This window comes from Etheostoma spectabile, chromosome 21 (genome assembly GCF_008692095.1).
Source record: "Etheostoma spectabile isolate EspeVRDwgs_2016 chromosome 21, UIUC_Espe_1.0, whole genome shotgun sequence".
In the NCBI taxonomy this organism is placed as follows: Eukaryota; Metazoa; Chordata; class Actinopteri; order Perciformes; family Percidae; genus Etheostoma; species Etheostoma spectabile.
Genome location: NC_045753.1, coordinates 6,701,642 through 6,721,863, shown reverse-complemented (window position 1 = coordinate 6,721,863; position 20,222 = coordinate 6,701,642). Strand labels below are relative to the sequence as shown.

Genomic DNA, 20,222 nt, shown 5'->3' with positions numbered 1-20,222 from the left:
AAAACATTATTTCCCATCCTTTCCCCGCCTGTCCCTCCCTCTTAACAGCTGTCTCTAACTAATGTCTCCCTAAGATCCTATGAGATTGTTAATGTTAGCCAACACATAAAAAAAAAAATCACTATTGAATAGTAATTTCAGCATTCAATTAGTATTGATGTATTTACTATTGGAATTATATTTGAGTTTCAAAATTCATATCAACAGCAAAAGTGTGTACCGAGAGTATATCCGTGTATAATGTATTACTTCATCTTGGCCGCAATTCATTGAATGTCACAATGCTTTGCAGACTGCTAAGGTGTAAAAGCTGCCTGCAGGCAAGTGTCATTGATTCAGGTTCGTAATTACTTTTAGACAGAAGGAAAGAGAGCTGTGAAGACAGTGAGAGGAGTGGAGAACTGCAAGATGAGGGCAGGGGACAAACACAGTCAGCTGGAAAATAATGTATGTGAGAGAGTGTGCATGAATGTGTGGTTAGAGTGAACTTACCTTGGAGCCTCGCTCATTAAAAATAATCTCCACGTCTAAAATCTTGCCAAATTGCTGTGAAAGACAGGGAGGGACAAAGAGGGCAGGGGATGAAGAGAGAAAAAGGGGAAGGAAATAATTATAACATGATGACCTGCAACATTCTTTCATACTCTAAAATAAAAAACACTAAAAAGGTCAAGCAGTTAAGGCTCCCAATTAACAAACCCCTCTTCACCCGACAAGAAGATTATTAAAATATCCATTTGCTCTTAATGCTGTTCAATGCTGTGTTTGCTCTGTCGTGGTAATAAAATAATGTGTGTGTGTGTGTGTGTGTGTGTGTGTATATGTAGTGTATATGTAGGGGATCTATGCAGTGTTAATAAACATTACGTTGGTGAATTCCCACACAGCACGCACCGCTGATCTTAATGATTCTCATCATCTTGTAGTATGCTGTAACATTTGTGCCTCATTCCTGAGTGAACAATTCTATATTTTGAGCACAAAGACATATTTTGCAAGCACATACATTACATTTTGAAAATAAATTATAGACAAGCAAAAAAATTATTTTGTTTACGCAAACAAAAATCTTGTTAGTGCTTAATAAATGTATTTGCATGTTGGCTATTATCCTTATTAACATGCAATAATACTCATTTACCCTCTCAAAAACCTTTGCTCTGTGCGCAGGCTGAAGCTGCTGCGCTCTGGTTATGTATCCCTTCTCCTGAATTTTGCACTCTCCACGCTCAACTCTGACACAAATTCTGATTAGCTGTTTGTCTCCAATTATAATACTATTAGCGGGAAACATAAATCTACGTGACACATTACCTGTAGTGATTCCCCAAGGGTTGCCAGGGGGAAGGTTATAATACTTAACAAAAAACTAGGTGGGAAAAAAACATTGTCGTTAACTGTAATAAAAATAAAAAGGAGGCATTAGAAAAAAAACTACTAAAACTCTAAAGTATGCTTGCAAAACTAAAATGAAATAAAATACTCAAGTAAATCTTAGTTTTCATCTTGGTCACAGACCTGTGTCTTTCACAGAGCAAATAAATAACTTTCAGAGTTGACATTTCCGACCATAGACCTGTTTTTTTACAGTCTATACCATAGAAAAATATTTTCTGACAGGGAACCCAGAAATTTGACATTCCGTGTAAATTTGAACACAACATAGTCCACTCCGTGACCCCTCACCATGGCAGTTCCGAAAGTCGGAAGAAAGTGTCAGAGTCCTATTTGATTATGATGTGTCAGAAAAAAACAAGTGCCTTGCAGTGGAAGGTGGTAAAATATGTGGACAATTTATGAAAGGGAAAGATCCCACGAATTTGAAAGTACATTTGAGAAGCGCGCAGAAGGAGGCTAACCTATCTTACCTTAACAAGGTAAAGGAGAACGCCAAGACCCCCTCCCCCGAAACAGAAGCTAACCCCGGTACAGGGCATGGATGTCTGCGTACAGGGCCATGTATGTCTACTTTAGTCTGTTGGCTATTTAGTTTATATATGCAAACTAAACAAGCAAATCTGCTTTAAAAACTAAATTAACCTGAATTTGAAAACAAAAAGTCAAATTGAAAATCTGGAGTGTGGTCTAGACCTACTCTATCTGTAAAGTGTCTCGAGATAACTCTTGTTATGAATTGATACTATAAATAAAATTGAAATTGAAAATTAAATAAAAAAATAAAACTAATGAAAATGCAAAACTACAATAACCTTGGCCAGCTGTTACTTGGAAAAACTGCGGAGCAGCTCAACTAACCAAAATAATAATTGAAATTCTGTTTGAATTAAAACAATACCATATATCAGCTGAAGCTAATTGCATGAAAACGTAAGAATATCCACTTTAATATAATGAATAGTGTTAAACATTGGGAACTGATATAGGGGTTTGCAAGTTCATCTGACAAGGCAGTGGGGAAACATCAGACCAGAAAGGTTGGGAAGCACTGATCTACAGTATTTTCTATTATTGACCTACCGGTATATGACAGAAATGGTTGTGTGTATCATAATACCCATGTGTTTTTTGAATTACAATGACATATCTCCTTGTGTGACTAAAGTTAGTTTGACTCATTGTTCAAAGGCAATCTAACGTTAGCACAGCATGGATACAGTCTATGCAGCCAATAAGTCTCCCTAACACATCTAAAGTGTCACAATACAGCTTCATGTAAGTAGTTTGTAATACTGATAACGTAGTTATCATGTTTTTTTTACAATTTTTGTTTTATTTTACAATTTTCACAACTACAAAAATTCACTTCTTTCATTTCACTAAGTGGCTCTGTTTACAAACCAAATTGTCACACCCCTACGCCTTTAGGGGGAAAACATCTGCGCTGAGGTGACCGATTCAAGTGTTCGGTGATGAAGACAAAGCTAGGACGAGACCACGCTGCACAACTTTGCAATCTCACAAAAAAGTAAGTGAAATACTTTACAGTTTAATGATGTTGTGGTTGTACTGAAAGGGTTTGTGGTTTAACATTAAGCTCTTTCCTCAGAAAGAAAGTTTGGAGTAAGTCGGAAACTTGTGAAGGACTGGCGAAAAGGTTACTCTTACTGAAATAAAGAAAACAAAGGAAGCTAGCTAATCGCTGAAAGCAAGATGGCCCGAGCTGGAGCGCAGGTTCACAGAGATGGGTGTTTGAACAACGTGCTGCAGGGACTGAGAGGCTTTTCAACGGTATTTACTTTTCCACGCCCTGGTAGTTGTTCTGTGTGCTATTATATAGTTGAATAACTGTTAATGTGTTACTGTTAACATAGCTGGCACCTACCATATTCATATACGTTAGCAAACGTTAGTTTATGGTTCTCTAAAGGTTAGTTTTTGGTATGGTTCAAGCTAACGTTTAAGGAACATTCCCTCCGGGTTATAATGTTCCTTAAACGTTAGGAGAACCAACCAACTGTAATATACATCAGTTTTCATCAGACCCACCCTGGGTCGGGTTAATTAAGTTGCCAAAATACCCCTGCGAATAAAATCCCCTACTTTACCGTTAACCGTCAAGCCACTAAACCTGAACACCTCTGCTGAAATGTTAAATTCGTTAAACGATCCAACACAAGACAACTCTCTCTCTCTCTCTCTCTCTCCCTCTCTCTCTCTCTCTCTGCGAGCACACATGGTGGTGGTTGATAAACACAGATATGTGTTGATTAGCTTTCCTAATGGGCCAGGTGGGTAGCGCACTGCCATGATGTTGGATTACTCCACATTGTCATTGTGATATTTTGTGATTACATTCTTAATCTGACCCATTCTCTGTCAGGTACAGTGGGGCTCGAAAGTTTGGGCACGCCAGGTAAAAAGTTGTATTAACGTGCATAAAGAAGCCAAGAAAAGATGGAAAAATCTCCAAAAAGGCATCAAATGACATATTAGACATTGGTATAATATGTCACAAAAAGTTAGATTTTATTTCCATCATTTACACTTTCAAAATAACAGAAAACAAAAAAATGGCATCTGCAAAAGTTTGGGCACCCTGCAGAGTTAATACCTTGTACTGCCCCCTTTGGCCACTTTCACAGCTTGGAAACGCTTCTTGTAGCCAGCCAAGCGTCTTTCAATTCTTGGTTGAAGTATCTTCGCCCATTCTTCATTCCAAAAGTCTTCCAGTTCTTTGAGATTTCTGGGCTGTCTGTCATGCACTGCTCTTTTAAGGTCTATCCATAGATTTTACATTATGTTGAGGTCAGGAGATTGTGAAGGCCATGGCAAAACCTTCAGTTTATGCCTCTTGATGTAATCCACTGTGGATTTTGAAGTGTGTTTAAGATAATTATCCATTTGTAGAAGCCATCCTCTCTTTAACTTCAGCTTTTTCACAGACGGCATCAAGTTAGCATCCAAAATTTGCTAAAATTTTATTAAATCCATTTTTCCTTCTACATGTGAAATGTTCCCTGTGCCGCTGGCTGCAATACAACCCCAATGCATGATTGATCCACCCCCATGCTTAACAGTTGGACAGAGGTTCTTTTCATTAAATTCTGTGCCCTTTCTTCTCTAAACATACCTTTGGTCATTCCAGCCAAAATGTTCTATTTTAACCTCATCGTTCCACAGAACTTGTTTCCACAATGCATCTGGCTTGTCTATATGTTAATTTGCAAACTTCAAATGCTGATTTTTTTGTGGTGAGGACGTAGAAGAGGTTTTCTTCTGATGACTCTTTCACAAAGACCATATTTTTATACATTATATACAAGTATCTCATTATAGTGGACTACAACTCCAGTGTCTGCCAGGTCTTTCTGGATGGATTGTCCAGTCAAAAGGGGGTTTTGACTTGCTTTTCTCACAATCCAGCGAGCTGTTCTGTCTGATATTTTTCTTGGTCTTCCAAATCTTGCTTTAACTTCCAATGTTCTTGATTACTGCCATTTCTTGATTACATTTCGAACAGAGGATATTGACATCTGAAAATGCTTTGCTATCTTCTTATAGCCTTCTCATGCTTTGTGAGCGTCAACTATTTTCAGTTTCAGTTTTCTAGACAACTGCTTAGAAGAACCCATGGTGCTGATTGTTGGGGCAAGGTCAGATAAGTCTGGGCATTAAAACCTTAAGATTGACACCACCTGGTCTTTCCATACGATGACTGAGAACAATCTATGACGCTGTCAGGTCTCAGCTTTCCAAAGGGGGCGGTGGATGCTATAAATTCTGCAGGGTGCCCAAACTTTTGCAGACACTTTTTTTTTTGTTTTCTGTTATTTTGAAAGTGTAAATGATGGAAATAAAATCTAACTTTTTGTGACATATTATACAGATGCCTAATCTGTCATTTGATGCCATTTGGAGATTTTTCCATCTTTTCTTGGCTTCTTTATGCACATTAATACAACTTTTTACCTGGGTTGCCCAAACCTTCGAGGCCCCATTGTATTGGTCTGACTAGTCTGCCATTAGAAATCATCTGGGAATATCGCTGCATTGTCCCACTTAATCTCTGGAGCGTCCTTTATAAACCTGAAGCTGCACAGACCACGGACGTTGCGCTGCTCATCTCTACTTTTACAGAGAGAGTGGACACTGGTGCAATGCACAGGTCTGCGGGCAGGCAGCGGCCCCTAGGCAGCAGCCGCACACCAGGCAGCAGCCATGGGCAGCGGCCACACACCAGGCAGCCTCAAAACACCACCGTCCCACTGGGAAAAGTCCAGACTCTCCTGATTGCCACTCCGCATCTGGGTGCCAGTGCAAAAATGTCTTACTATCTAAACAACTGCTGTAGTAGGGTTTAAATCAAACTCGATATAACAATAGTGACAAGTAATGCGTGTTAATAAAAATTCACACAAATACATTCAGAAGGCAACAGAATAACTGTTAAACACGTTTATGCCGGATCCTGGTTTTGTGCAACAGGCCCCAGGTCTCAACTGCTACAAAGGATTTTTTTTGCATGAATGTCAAACTCCATCTATGCCTCTAGAACTCACACTAGGAAAGATTCAAGAGCGAATGTGATTTCTGGTACCTACCCAGCATGCTTTGTTGAATAGACTCAATGTTTTATTGTTATATTTCATGTGAACACTAGTTTAATAGAGGAGAACCTTAGTATTTGAAGTAATGCAGTGATGCAGGAAGTGTGCATTTAGTTTCCATGCTTATTGTGTTTCCGCAACAATGTTAGTGAGTAAATCTACTGAAACGGCCACCATGACAGTGGGTGTAGGATCAGAAGGCAGAGGTTAACTCATCTATGTCATGGTTTTAAAACAAAACAAAAAAAACAATGGTTATCTGTATGTCTTTGCCAAGTGCAAAGTACATAAGGCATCAGTAAATTGTTGGGCAGGGTTATGCCTATTTTCTAAATCATTTTAGAAGGTCTTAGAAAATATCCCCAAGCTCCTCTGGTGGCCCCATAAATAAATAATGAACATGGGATTTTTCATGAAAAAAAAAAACTAAAATTGAAAACTATGTTTTGTAAATTTTAAATTAAAAACTCTTGGGATACATTTTAATAAATGTACCCAAAATGTACTTCAGCTCCTGCCAGCCTACTAGCTAGCCTACAAGCTGAAATAGTTTTATGCAGACATGCACAACTTGCTAAAATCAGGGAAACTGCCGGATGGGACATCCGGAAGGACCAGGACCGGAAAAAGAAACTGAGCAGAGAAAAATGACATGAGGGGAAACGGAAAAGGACGATTGGAGAGCACAGGCAAATCGAGAGGACTTATACTCTTCATCCAGGCAAGTAGGGAAAAGAGGCAATGAGAGTGGGCATCAGACTGGAAGAAAAAGAAGGTAATATGATCAAACTTATTTGGGTCTGGGCTTAACTTGGACTGGCGACGCACATTGCCCAAAGCCACAGTGTGTGGTGTGCAGTGAGGTTCTGGCTAACAGCTGTATCTGTATCTCTTATCTACCGCACAAACTGAACAAAAAGCATGCCAATGTAAGTCAAAAGCCCCCTACTTTAATTTGGCCATAAAAAGAGAAGATCAAAAAAGATTGAGGGTGCATCAACCCGGTCAGGATGTAGAAGGGGGTGTGTTGCCTAAAAGGTTTGGGAACTGCTGTCCTAATGCTTCAAACTAATGGCTGAAGCAATCAGGCAAATGGATCTGTTAAATTGAACTGCCAAATCTGCCAAAATAAAAGAAGGAAAGTGTCTGGTCATTGAGTGAAATACAGTTCATAACTTTGCGGTGGATGCACCACTCCTTTTCAAGAGGGGAATCTGCACACAGAAAAGACATAGCAAATATAAAATGTTAAATGCATGAAAAAAACTTCTTTGCAACATTTGAACTCACTTTTGGCCAAAAGTGCTATATTATAAAATAATACAAAAGGGATATTAACCCTGGGGGCCCTGAGGCCATTTTTACAGTTTAATTTCCGTCTGGATTTATTTTATAACAAAGCTTGTAAAATATCAACCCTGTTGTCTACAGTCAAGATATGAACATCATTTTTTTTTTAGGACAAACTGGGTTATTGGAATATTTGGGTTGCAGTGAGGTCACTTGCATATTAAAAATGGTTGTAGGGCCTTAAAGATAAATAAATAAATAAATGAATCTTCCAGATATGTATTGATATCACAGACATATAAGTAAAACCTAAGCCCTTTTCCATTCTAAAACACTTCTCATATGTCTTGGGAGTCACACTGTGAAGAAATAATCATTATAACTTATACAGTTGACAAAATACATGCATTTATTCAAAAAAAGTCAAGGCGTTTTGCTCTCATGACATTTACTTATGCCAATAATAACATAATAATGTCATATTTATTGATATTACACACACAGCAATGTTATACAAGCAAATATGTGTCTAAATAGTGCACCATTTGGCCTTCCATAGAGTATATAGGCATTTTTGTCCCCTCTGGCCTTCCATACAAGAGGGGTGCCTTTATCTCCCATATATGGGCATGTACTTCCTGAAAAATAGACAGGACAGACAGGGCAGAGATGGAGGAGCGAGCCAGCGACAGAAATGAGCCAAAACGCGATGAATTATGGATATAAAGTGGATCAATCTTGGATATAACAGTATGGATTTAAAGCCCAAAGAGGCTGAAGTTCCAGGCTGGATAGAAAATCCCCTGTAGAGGCTAGAAAGACAGGGACCTGTAAACATTAAATCGTCAGGATGTAAAAGAAACCGAAAGTGAGTAAATGGCTTGTATGGTTCAAAAGTTATTAAACTATGAATCAGAGGTACTTTTTTACTCGTGGGCGAGTGTCTTGGGTTCAGAGGGTTAAAGTGCAACATAGCAGCAGATTTAAATCAGTGCTTCCTCGTCATCTCTAATTGGAAAGTCTGTTACACCTTTGACCACAGACAGCATCACTGATGGGTATGTCAGAATGTGCTGTGCTGTCCCCAAAACCACATCCAACAGTGCTGTCACGGTGTACTGACACACCCTGGAGTGTAAGTTTTAGTGGAGCTCCTTTACATTGTTGGTGTTTCTGTTTCGTAGCAAGTTAATTTCCTGCATGGAGGCATGACGTTGGATTTGGTGTACTGCAAATGTTGAAACATTTCCATTGTCAACAACTGGCTACAACCAACGGTTCATGAGTTAGGAAAGATGGCAAATAGTCAGCAATGAAGAAGGAACTACGTGTAGTCTACGTCTATGTGTAGTTTGTTTACCTAAATCAAAGTAGACGTTACAACTTCTTTTAACAATTGAGTTGTCCAAAATAATTTAAAGAGTGGGCCAGGAACAGCTGACAATATCTACGGATTTCAAATGTGGGCTTTTATGGTCAAAGTCATCTCTCTTCCTGTTAATTCTCTCTTTCTCCTTACTTTCATCTTCTGTTTCCAATGTTACCCCCGGAAACTAGTCTTTTAGTCAGACTGAGGAACTGTGTAACTAATTTTATTACGTATGGTTTTAGATTTTGTTTTGGTCCTTTTAGTTTATATTTCTATTATATCTAAATTGTAGTGCTTTACAGACACCGTTCTGTGGACGAGATATTTTCTCCACTGAAGCGACAACGTTTTCTCCACTATTACACGTTTTCATAAATTGCAAGCATTAAATCTTCATTTACACGCTCATGCAGTACACCATTTGAAAGTCTCATGATCGTCTCATGATTCGATTAAGCCCACACACAAAGCATAAGATGATTTATAGCGGTTACAATCCTGTTATGAATTTAAAGAAAATAAAAAATACAAAAAGATACTGCACCGCTAGTGACTAAAGTTGAGTGTGCATCCATACAGTTATCCTTGTGTCTTTATTCACAGCGGTGAAAGAGCGCCAAAAACTCTTTTTTTTCTACATTGCCAACAATCCAAGGAATTAGATTATCCAAGCCATTTTATCCAAAACGAGCTGGTCGCCTCACAATCTTGTAGTTTCTGGCCGAGTTTCAACGGAAAGGAAGCTACACAGTTTACCATTTCTGGGTTTTGATTGCTTCTCTCCCGAGGCTGCTACAGTGTTACTGAGCACACCATCAAATTCTCTGACGTCAGCAAATTCCAATGCTACTACGTCTACTGTAACCCAAGACAGTCCTGATCAAAGCCAATCATGTCGCAGAGTTCAGGGAGGACCAACGTGGGAAAGACTGACATCCACTTGTTTCAGTTAAAACTAGATGTTACGAGACTGGCCTACCTGTTTAGCCAATAAGAAGACAAATTGATTGATATCAAAACACAAAATTTTAACCCTGTGATGGCGGCAGCTGTGTCAAAGCAAAAATAGGGCCTTAGTTATTGAATTTGACCATTTCATCAATTTATAATTACCGATTCCTAAAAAGATTTATTTATGTAGTTATTTCAAGTATGTGTGTGTTTTTTTGTTCAAGAAGTTTTGTATTTTGTAATTTTTGGGCTTTTTTCTTTGCACTTTTCAAAAAGGAAATTAAAAAAACGCACAGACATATCTGTAGAAATAAATTCATATAAAATCAATTTTCTGAGTGTTTTTCTTCAGAATTTTGTATGTAGTAAGTTGAGACAAGTAGTTAGGGTACTAGTATTGTGTGTAGCCCATCTGATATGCTTACAGTAGTGTTTTCAAAATTCTTTTTACAGTTGCTTGACTTGTACAGAAATAAAAAAGCTCCATTCTAACCTCTGAAGCTCTGCGTAACTAAAATCACACTGACACTTGGAACAAAAAATGTTAGCTGTGTGTTAGCTTCCCAATGACCTCAGGCACATCCCAGAGGGCTAAAGTATATGGGAGCTGTATCACTTTTATTTTGGTAAAACGTTTATACAAGTGTTTCTTACGCTGCACACACTTGTTTGGGCTTGTGAGCTGGCCAAAGAGTTGTAACATTATGTTTTGAGTGGATGGCGAGCGCGAGACGCTGAAATGGATGCCAATAAGATTCTGAATGGAAAGTTTACTTTTTAAAAGTTGCCAAATGGTTCCATTGACAAGAAAAACGTGATATGTGTGTTTTGTTGAACTGAGCTATCATCGCAGCTTGTCCAGTGTGAAATACCACTTGAAGTCCAAGCAAACAACTGATGACAATTCCCACCCCCCTTGTCAAAGTATTTTTTTCACCCTTTCATTGATGGAAAGTGTTACATTGTGTGAGAGATTATTTGCTACAAGAGTGAATTACTGGTCCAAGTGAGAATGTTACATGTAAAATTCCACACTACAGTAGGCTATGTGCCAATGTTGTTTCAAATAAAAATAAAAATAAACATTTGCACAAAGCCAGCCGATCCACTTTTCCATGTTGATAAGAGCATTCAAATGACAAAAGAAGAGACAAAAAGAAATCAAGGGACATTTAGAATAGATACAAATGTGCAATTAATTGCAATAAAATATTGTTCAGTTGATAGCACTACTAAATTCTAATACAATTTTGTTCTTTGTTTTAAAAAGGAAAAAGAAAATTGTGGTTTGATTTTTTTAATTTCATTTATGAATAAAAATTCAAATTTGGTTTGTTTTTCCTTTCTGTTTCTTAAAGGAGAGATTTACTAACTTAGTTCACAGTTGTAACACTAGAAAAATGATGAAGTCATTTTAAGGTATATTGGATTTCAAATAAATTATTTTCAGTGTTAAGTAGCAACAGCTTCAGTATAAATAAATCTCACTATTAAAAATCCAGATCAGTAAAAGCTCAGTTTGAGCCTCTGCTTTTGGAGCAGCTGGGATGATCTCATAAGTGAAGCAACACTAACCTTCCAGGCAGTATGGTAATGCTCAGCCTTGTGGTTTCCTATAACTAGACCTTGAATCAAGTAGTTTATGTCAATAAATAAATAAACATGGAGCAGGCAGCAGAGCAAAGGCAAGGTCACAGCACCCACCCTGAAGATGAAGGAAGTCCACCAGCAAAACGCACATGTTGCATATACTATTGTTACCAGTGGTGTAAATGTAAATGCTTTGGAATGCTTTTTCAGGAGTAAAAGTCGGGAAGGAACGGTGTTTCATTTCACAAATTCAAAAATAGATTAAATGTATTTTTGTGCTTAAATTGTTAATAGGCATTTTACCATAGACATCTATGCATTTTTAATTTTTGCTAATTAAATATTTATTTCCTGAGCACACCTGAACACAGCACAAAAGCATGTCAGCTTTGCTGGATGTTTTCAAACACAACACCATCTGGCAACAATTAATATTCAGGTTGCATTCAAATTTCTTTAAACTTCAGTGGTGTCTTTATGATTTTTAGTCTGTTTTGGAAAGCTAATTTAGAAATTTTTGGCGGTTCATGTTTTTTTTTAAATTTAAATTTAAGTTTCAAGTTTTATTTTTTCCATTTGCTCATGTACAACGTACAGGCGCATTGGAATACTTGTGCGGATCACTCAGTCAGTTGAAATAACCCCCACACATAATTAAAAAAGACAGCCGATAAAAACAAAGTCCACAAACAAATAAATAACAGTAGTACAATAAATGCAGAACTGCAAAGTGTAAGCTTGTGCCCATAATTATGCATAAGGCTAAGTTTACATGTGACCGGCTATTTTAATAAATGGACATTTTAACTTCACCATTTTCAAAAATATCATCATGCACAGCTGTCAGTTTTCAGAAAGATGTTTGGTTACCCGTACCCGTGTATATATGCCGTCAATGCCGTCAAGAGTATGCCAAACTTGTAGGTGGCAGTGTAACGAGAAGCTCAAGCCCACGTTAGCCATTCAGAATCCCGAAAACAGAAAAAAATACTTCCTCGGCTGCCTAAACCTGCTTTGTCTCAGTTTACATGCAAACGTGCAAACAAAGATTTCCAAAATAACCACTCTCTCCACTTTTTAGAAAGGCATATTTTTAGATACATTTCCATGTACATGTAAACAGGGCCAAAGTACCTCACCCGTGGCTTTTGTTCTGTTGTTCTACAGTGTATTAGTTGAATTATTAACTTGTAATGTAATTTATATGTAATTTAATACATATAGCATTTTTTGCAACATGTAAATCTTAAGAAAAATTGTTTCGCCTGATTGGGTCAGTTATGGATCTCAGCTGTTCTCAGCTGCTTGTTTTAAAGCATTTGATACATGTGAAACATGTTAAATAAAAATGCTTATTTGGACATTGTATATATGATTATTTAGATATGCACAGGATTTATCCTTATTGCTATATTTGTTACCTTAACTGTTGATTGTGCCCTTTTAAGTTATGTTTGCAACTATATCAAATCAATAGCAATAGCAGTATTATGTAGAATGCTAATTACCCTAAAATTAATTACACCACTATAATTTTAATATTGTTACAAAGCAAAATTATGAGTTTCGGCAACTTGTAAGTTGAGTTCAAGTAAGAAAGATTTTAAAGTTGGTACACATTATTGTTATGAGTTACTGCAACTTTGAGAGAAGTTAAGATCAGTAGGGTTATCTTAACGTATTATTATGGGTTACTGCAACTTGTAGTTAAGAGAAATTAAAATTGGGAGTTGAACCAACTCAAAAGCAAAACGTTATAGTTATGTTGTTTTTGTAGGTGTGCAGCATGAATTACGATCTACCCCCGGTAAGAAGTAAAACCATCGTAAAACGGAACCGGGATTTAACCTGAAGTTACCTTGTTAACTCAAAATCCTGCTTTGTAGAACATGCCTCAGGGATGTTGTTTAACTTTAAAGATCGTTTGATGAAACTCCTGTGGTTATGACACCAAAAATACGATGTTTCTAAATGATGACAATCACGTGCTGTGCCTTGGTTTAATGGTGAACAGTCCAATAGCTTATAGCACTGTTCTGCTCTAAACAATTGTCTTAGTCAAAGAAACAAACTGGCACCATTAGAGGACACAACAATGGCAAAACTCAGGCTTTCTAACTACCCACTCATCTTAAAATGGCTCAATTGCTACACTGATATGTTAAAGTAAATTGGCAGATTTTAGATTATAATTACACCTTGCCTCCTCAGAGGCAGAGTGGGTTAGAGTGGAGCCTTATGGAACAATTGGCAAATAAGAGTGAAGCCATGGACTTGAGACATTAAAAAAGAATTCCCTTGCTGGTAACACTGGGCTACCTGTGCTGCTGGAAGCCTCAAGAACAGGTGATTAGGCAAGTAGGTGTCATTAAAACTTCATTAGCACAAAACCCAACCCCGGTGCTCATCACAAAAAACACACCCACACGCACAAGTATGTGTGGTGAGTATCTAATGACTCATTTAGGACCCCTACCTCTGGGAATGTGACAGTAAAGACCCTCTTGCGGCTGGCTCACTAAGTGCCTGCTTATTAATTAAACACAGCTGAGACTCAGGGGATGGCAGCAGTCCTGTGAATCAGCTTGTCAAGTTTCACTCTGTGTGGGGCATAGTGAACAGGGTCCTTCTGCAAGTACAGGCCAGCTGGAACCCCTGGCAGACATTTTGGGTTCCATGCATCAGAAATAATTACAAGAAATTCTTGAAAGAACAAAACAAACCCCACATACATTAACATGTGGTCAGACTTGGATTGCTTGTCTACTACTTGAGGTATCTACAAATAAAAAATAACCATAGGTGTGTAGGTATCCAAGGGAATTATTTGAGGTGCAGTCCTAGATTACCGATTTCAGCCACATCTGAGAGAATTGAATCAGTTACGTGGTGTTGTTAGTGCCAATTATCTTTCTACCGTTAAAAACTCTCTTCCCCTGCTTAGTAATTTCCCTCCAAATGTGTTGTTCTAATTATGAACTAAACTCAAATAAGTTTGGGTAATGAACCCAGTTGTATTCCTATCTGAGGCCGTACCCATTCGGCCTTGTGTGCCTCCGTTGTTGCAGTAGTATACAACAATATAAAAAGGCTTTGTTTTCTGTGTCGTGAGCTGGACTTCCATTGGTATTTAAGGGCATACCACTGTGTGTTATTGTGTAATTCACAGAGATAGACTTCTAGCTTGTGGCTGCATAAACTTTGATTGAACTTTATACGGCTTTGTTTAATGCCCTTGTATTGCTTTTCTATTACAGCTTTTGCTGAAATGAGACAGAATTCCATCTGCTGTAATGCCCTAGCTATTGCCTTTGTTTGCATTGTGGTGGTAGTCTTGCAGAACCGTAATGGGAGATTGAGCCAGTTGCTCACAAGTCCCATTTTAGGTGAATGGAGGACAGTGCCACTGGACCCCATTGTGGCGAAGACTGAGCCCAGATGGAATCCTGACGGCAATGCCATTGCCCTGCCCACAATCATTAATCCTGAAAGCTGGCCCATAAACAGAGAGAAAAGTGAAGAAGTTTTGTGTGAGAGTGTATACTGCATGTGCAGCCTTTTACATCTATATTTAGCAGAAAACCACCAAACACAATAGATCAAAACTGCTAAACAGCTCTGCTGAAGTGACAAAAACAAGCATTTTGAGAAGTCCCTGGTGAAGTCAGCATTAGATTTAAAATGTTTCTAATAAGCCTTGGTAGTTCCTATAGTTTTCCAAAAAGAAAAAAAAAACTGTTCAGTAACAAAAGAAAACCGAGAAAGAAATGTGCCCATAAGTTTCGCTTCACTACTGAAGTCTCTGCTGCCAGATGAATTCCATAACGTTTTAGAAACTATGAATAGGAAGTCACAGAAACACTTACATCATAAATACAGCACATTTACATCCTCTTCACAAGGTAGAATTCCGATTTATTAAATGTTATTAGACCCATATATCAGGTTGTACAGTCTCCAGTATTTGTAGTTTTTTATTATGACAGAGTAGTTGTCAAAATGCTCTTTATGCGATCTGTTGCTGATATGAAGAAACAACAGTCAGTAGATGATGCGTAATCTAAACGGATTTAGCCTCTCTGACTTCTAAATGTCAATATCAGCCACACAACCTGTGTTCTGTACAGAACAAGCCTTTAAATCAGACTAATAGCAATTAAAATCCCTCCAATTCAATAACAATAAAATGTTTGTTTAGCGCTACTCCACTGGGTGCATTCAATAAATGCAATAAGTAATCTTTACAGGACATAAAACAGAATAAAAACAGTAAAAAAGCAATGATCAGGTAAGAGCAAGTATCGAAGTGCAGCATGTGACTATGAATGTTTGTCTAACTACATTTGTTTAGAAAAACTTTTGCATTTGGGAAGAAGCTACTTTTTAATCTGTTGATGCTGGATTGTATAGACCTATAACACCTGCCAGAGGGTAACAATTGAAACATGTGCTGGCCAAGATGAGTATTGTCCTTGATGATGTTCTTGGCTCATGAGAGAGTGCGGCTGAGTGCAATATCTGACAGGAAGGGGAGGCGGCAATCAATGATTATTTCTGCAATCTTGATAATTTTCTGCAGAGCCTTTTTGTTTGAAGTGGAACCCGCAGCAAACCAACCAGAGATGCAGTATGAAAGGATTCTCTCAATGGTGGATCTGTACCAGGATACCAGCAGCTTCGCATTCATGTTGTTTTGCCTGTGTATCCTCAGAAAGTGAAGGCGCTGTTGTGCTTTTGTGACAACTGTTCAGGTGTTAGTTGACCATGAGTAACAGTCTGTGATATGGATGCCCGGGAATGTGATGAATGTTTTTGGGAATGTTTTTGTGGTGTTTAGGATGAGGTTATCGGCAGAGCAACACTCAGACAGATTATGCACTTCCTGTCTATAGCCAGATTGGTCCCCGCCCATTTAAAGTCCTACCACAGTGTCATCTGCAAACAACTAGAGTTGGTGGGAAATGTTGGTAAAAAGTCAAAGGTGTAAAGTGAAAAGTGGAATGCCAAGGGTTGGCAGATTGTTTATCAGGATTTCGAGAATGAAGGTATGGTGGTCAACTAACACCCGAACAGTTAATAAAAGTAAAAGTCATAAAAGCACAGCAGCACCTTCACTTCCGGAGGATACACAGGGTAAACAACATGAATGCGAAGCTGCTGGTGCTGGTGTCCTTACAGAACCACCATTGTGAGAATTCTTTCATACTGCATCTCTGTTTTGTTTGCTGCGTGTTCTGCTGCAGACAAAAAGGCTCTGCAGAGAATTATCAAGATTGCAGAAAAAAATCATTGGGGATAATGGGAGTTATAATGCACAAAGAGGATCCTGACATAGCTGTTTCTCTGTTCGAGATGGCTCAGGGCAGCATGGAGAGTAATGGATAAGGAGTCATCTGTAGATCTCTTAGGCCTGTATGCAAATTGGTGGTTGTAAAAAGTGTGAGGGAGACTGGCTTGTACATGTTTAAGTACCATTCTCTCAAAGCGCTTCATTATAAGAGGGGTAAGGGCCATGGGTCTGTAGTCTGCTAGGCTGTTTGACGCTGATTTCTTGGGGATAGGGATGGTAGTTGCTGATATTACAGTCTGGGTTTAAGTTTTGTTTATCATTTCTGACTGTAATAGTAAGGTGCTAAGGTGTGTAAGCACAATGATGTCGGTAAAACTAAGTCCTATGGGAAAAAATGTTTTTATAAACTGATCTGATGTGAAGAATCTCCTCAACTTCAAAATGGCTCATTCACAATGTTTTGTGATTTAGAATTAGAATAATTGTAAAAAGTACATTTGCACTTGCAAGGAATTTGCCATGGTGTCTTGGGTGTGTAACAGGGTTTATATAAAGTACTATTCTGTTCAACTTGCCACTATTGCTGCAATTTGATGTCAATGTGTATATATTTAATGCTCAATGTGAGTTGCTAAGCCAGCAAGGTGTACGCATATTTGTTTTAATCCCATCCAGTCCGTATATTCATTTTATGAACATTGTCAGGGTTTGTGCAAGCTGGGATTCAAAATGCAAAGGGTAGAGATGAGGAGGCTTTTGAAGGTTTGTTTAAAATTAAAAAGTAATCACTACACACAGGCCTGAAATACACACACATGCTCAGGTCCTATTCATGCACAAATGGAGAGACGTCAGACTGAGTGGGCTGCCAGTGCTGGACCAGCGCCCTGACTGGTTGGGGGGGGGGGGGGGGTATGGTGCCTTGCTCAAGAGCACCTGGCAGTGCCCAAGAGGTGAAGTAGCATCTCTCCAGCCACCATTCCACACACCGTACTTTGGTCTGTACAGACTCTCCGGTTCCCAAACAAACTCCCTACGGACTGAGCTACTGCCACCCATAACTAACTAAGGAATAATCCATAACTAACCACAAGGACGGAGAGATGCTGGAAGTGACAACAAATGGACAACGGACAAAGAAAGCACAGACTAAATACACATGGAACGAGGGACAGGTGACAATGAAAGTTGATGAACAGGTGGAACAAATCAGGGCAGGGCAGACAATCACAAAGTCGGGAAAACACACAAGGCCGGAAGTAAAACTAGACGTAATACAAGAGAAACAGAGACTACAAAATAAAACAGGAAACAATGAACAAACTGACAGGGAACAAGCAAACAGGAAATGAATTAGCAAAATAAAACAGAAAAAAAGAACTGTAAGTTATGGAAATGTTAATACGAGTTACAAGAAGGTAACTCTTATGTACATGATGCACTTTCTAGCTAGCCTCTGTGCTAAAATAATATGATGTTCTTTTGTAGTGTGCTGCATGTGAACTACTTTGAGCCAACTGTATGACTGACCAGTAAATAAATAATAGGTGTACATATTTTCATATTATTGTATGTTATAACTTCTGTGTGGCTTTTTGTAAATCATTGCCAATTATGAGAGACATGCCCAAGTGTCAACTACTTTATGACTGACCAGTACTATGTTCCTATTCAGACAATAAACGGGCCCATGGCGGCGTAATAAATAAAGTCTCCTACTTGTCATTCTACACACAACGCAGAGTCGAGTGGTTGCAAGAAAGCGGAAAGTAATGGACATCCGGTCGAGAACAGGGACATCTGGCGGAATTTTCCGGCGGCACCGGAGCAATCACGAAGTGACAGTTCATATACAGGATAATCGCTGGAACATGTATTGCCTCCACATTTTCTGCCGAATGCCCCTCTGCAAAAACTGTTGGTTTTGGGAAACATCATCAAACTTTGAGCTAGCCAGCTATTCGCAGAAAATGGTAAGTTTTGAAAATATTTGGTGTGTGCAACAAGGCAGGCCTGCTTGGTTCTTACGGAGAATGATTGCGAAGATTTACAAAAATATTTTTATGGCATTTACTCTTAAAGCACAAACATTTTTCTCTAAAATAAGGTCCCTGGAGTTGTGGATATGCGTTAAAACCTGAGATCAGATATGAAAAGGCACTTCCATCTTCTCAAATAATAAGCGATAAAAAGTTGGCCATGATGCAGACTTGTAAAAAGTCTGAATTTATACATTATTAGGTCTGTCTGCAAAATGACAAGCAAACAACTTTTAAAATGCTTGTTTTCTGGATGGCGTTTGGATCAATCAAGGCTCTGCTTACATTGGAGCTGCTCCATAAACACAACAGAGATATAATTTCAGAACTTATCAGGTAGTCAGCTTACACCTTTTCTTTCGGTCTCTGTCAGAATAATGAGGAGTTACAGAGCTTTGAGTGCCCCAGACATTGAAATTGTTCCTTAATTTCTGCTTAACCCGTTTGCGCCGGATGCTTCGCGACGACACATCAACCGACGGTAACTGCGTTGCGCAACTCTGAACCTCCTGCCGGCTGCTGCGTGGCGCAGCATTTTGTATTTGTCAGTCTTTTCATGACACGTGCAGCAGAGAACGCACTGTCATTGGTTCAAATACACATGAGGCGGGTCTTGTTGGCCATGTGACCACCAAAATGTACCGTAGTTTGTTGAAAATCAAGTCAATTAAGTTTTTTTCATCTGAGGAAGTTGGTAAAGGTGAAACCTTTCCTTTCCAGGCAGCAGTTAGAAACCGTAATCCATGCCTTCATTTCTTTACGGCTGGATTACTGTAATTCCCTGTATTTTGGACTCAGTAAATCCCTACTCGCACGTCTGCAGCTAGTCCAGAACGCTGCTGCACGGGTTTTGACTGGAACCCGGAAGAGAGAACACATCACTCCCGTCCTGGCTTCACTTCACTGGCTGCCTGTGCATTTTAGAGTCCATTTTAAAATCCTCTTGATTACTTTTAAAGCTTTAAACGGTCTTGCCCCGTCTTATTTAATTCAGCTACTCAACCGCTACACTCCCTCCCGGTCACTCCGGTCGGCTGACCAGTTGCTCCTGGTCGTCCCCGGATCCAAGCGGAAGCTTAGAGGGGACAGGGCCTTTTCTGTTTGTGCTCCTAAGTTATGGAATGCCTTACCTTTGACCATTCGTCAGGCTTCCTCAATACCGATTTTTAAAACTCTTCTTAAAACTCATTTCTACACTTTGGCTTTCAACCCAAACTGAGACTTGATCTTATCTGTTTTTATATAGTGTTATTGGGTAGATCTTCACCCCCAGTTTATTATTTTTATGATATTGTGATTGTTATTTTTATCTGTGTTTGCTGCCTTCATGTACAGCACTTTGTTCAGCTACTGCTGATGTGAAAGCGCTTTATAAATAAAGTGATGATGATGATGATGATGATGAATCAACCAGACATACATGTGCGTTTGTTTATGAATGTTTGAGAGACGAGCGAGAAAACGGCTACGAGGCAATCAGAGGAGGATTTTGACAGCGAGGGCAGTGACATTGAGGTGGAAGATAGTGAGGAGTTTGGGAGGGAGAATGTCTTCATCATAATCTACCACTTCCTCTGTCGGAACCGTTTTCTCGCTCGTCTCTCAAAACTTCATAAACAAACGCACATGTATGCCTGGTTGATTGATGTGATTTTCAGCAAACTACGGTACATTTTGGTGGTCAC

General features: G+C 38.8%; 1 protein-coding gene across 8 annotated transcripts in view; it reads right to left on the bottom strand.

Annotated features, from left to right (window-relative positions):
• LOC116671533 (RNA binding protein fox-1 homolog 3-like) overlaps nt 1–20,222 on the bottom strand; it is a 751,379-nt gene that overhangs the window by 89,971 nt on the left and 641,186 nt on the right. For all 8 annotated transcript variants that reach the window (XM_032502899.1, XM_032502901.1, XM_032502896.1 and 5 more), the window contains one exon: nt 493–546. In XM_032502899.1, coding sequence (XP_032358790.1) covers nt 493–546 — 54 coding nt within the window. The remainder of the gene's footprint in view (nt 1–492; nt 547–20,222) is intronic.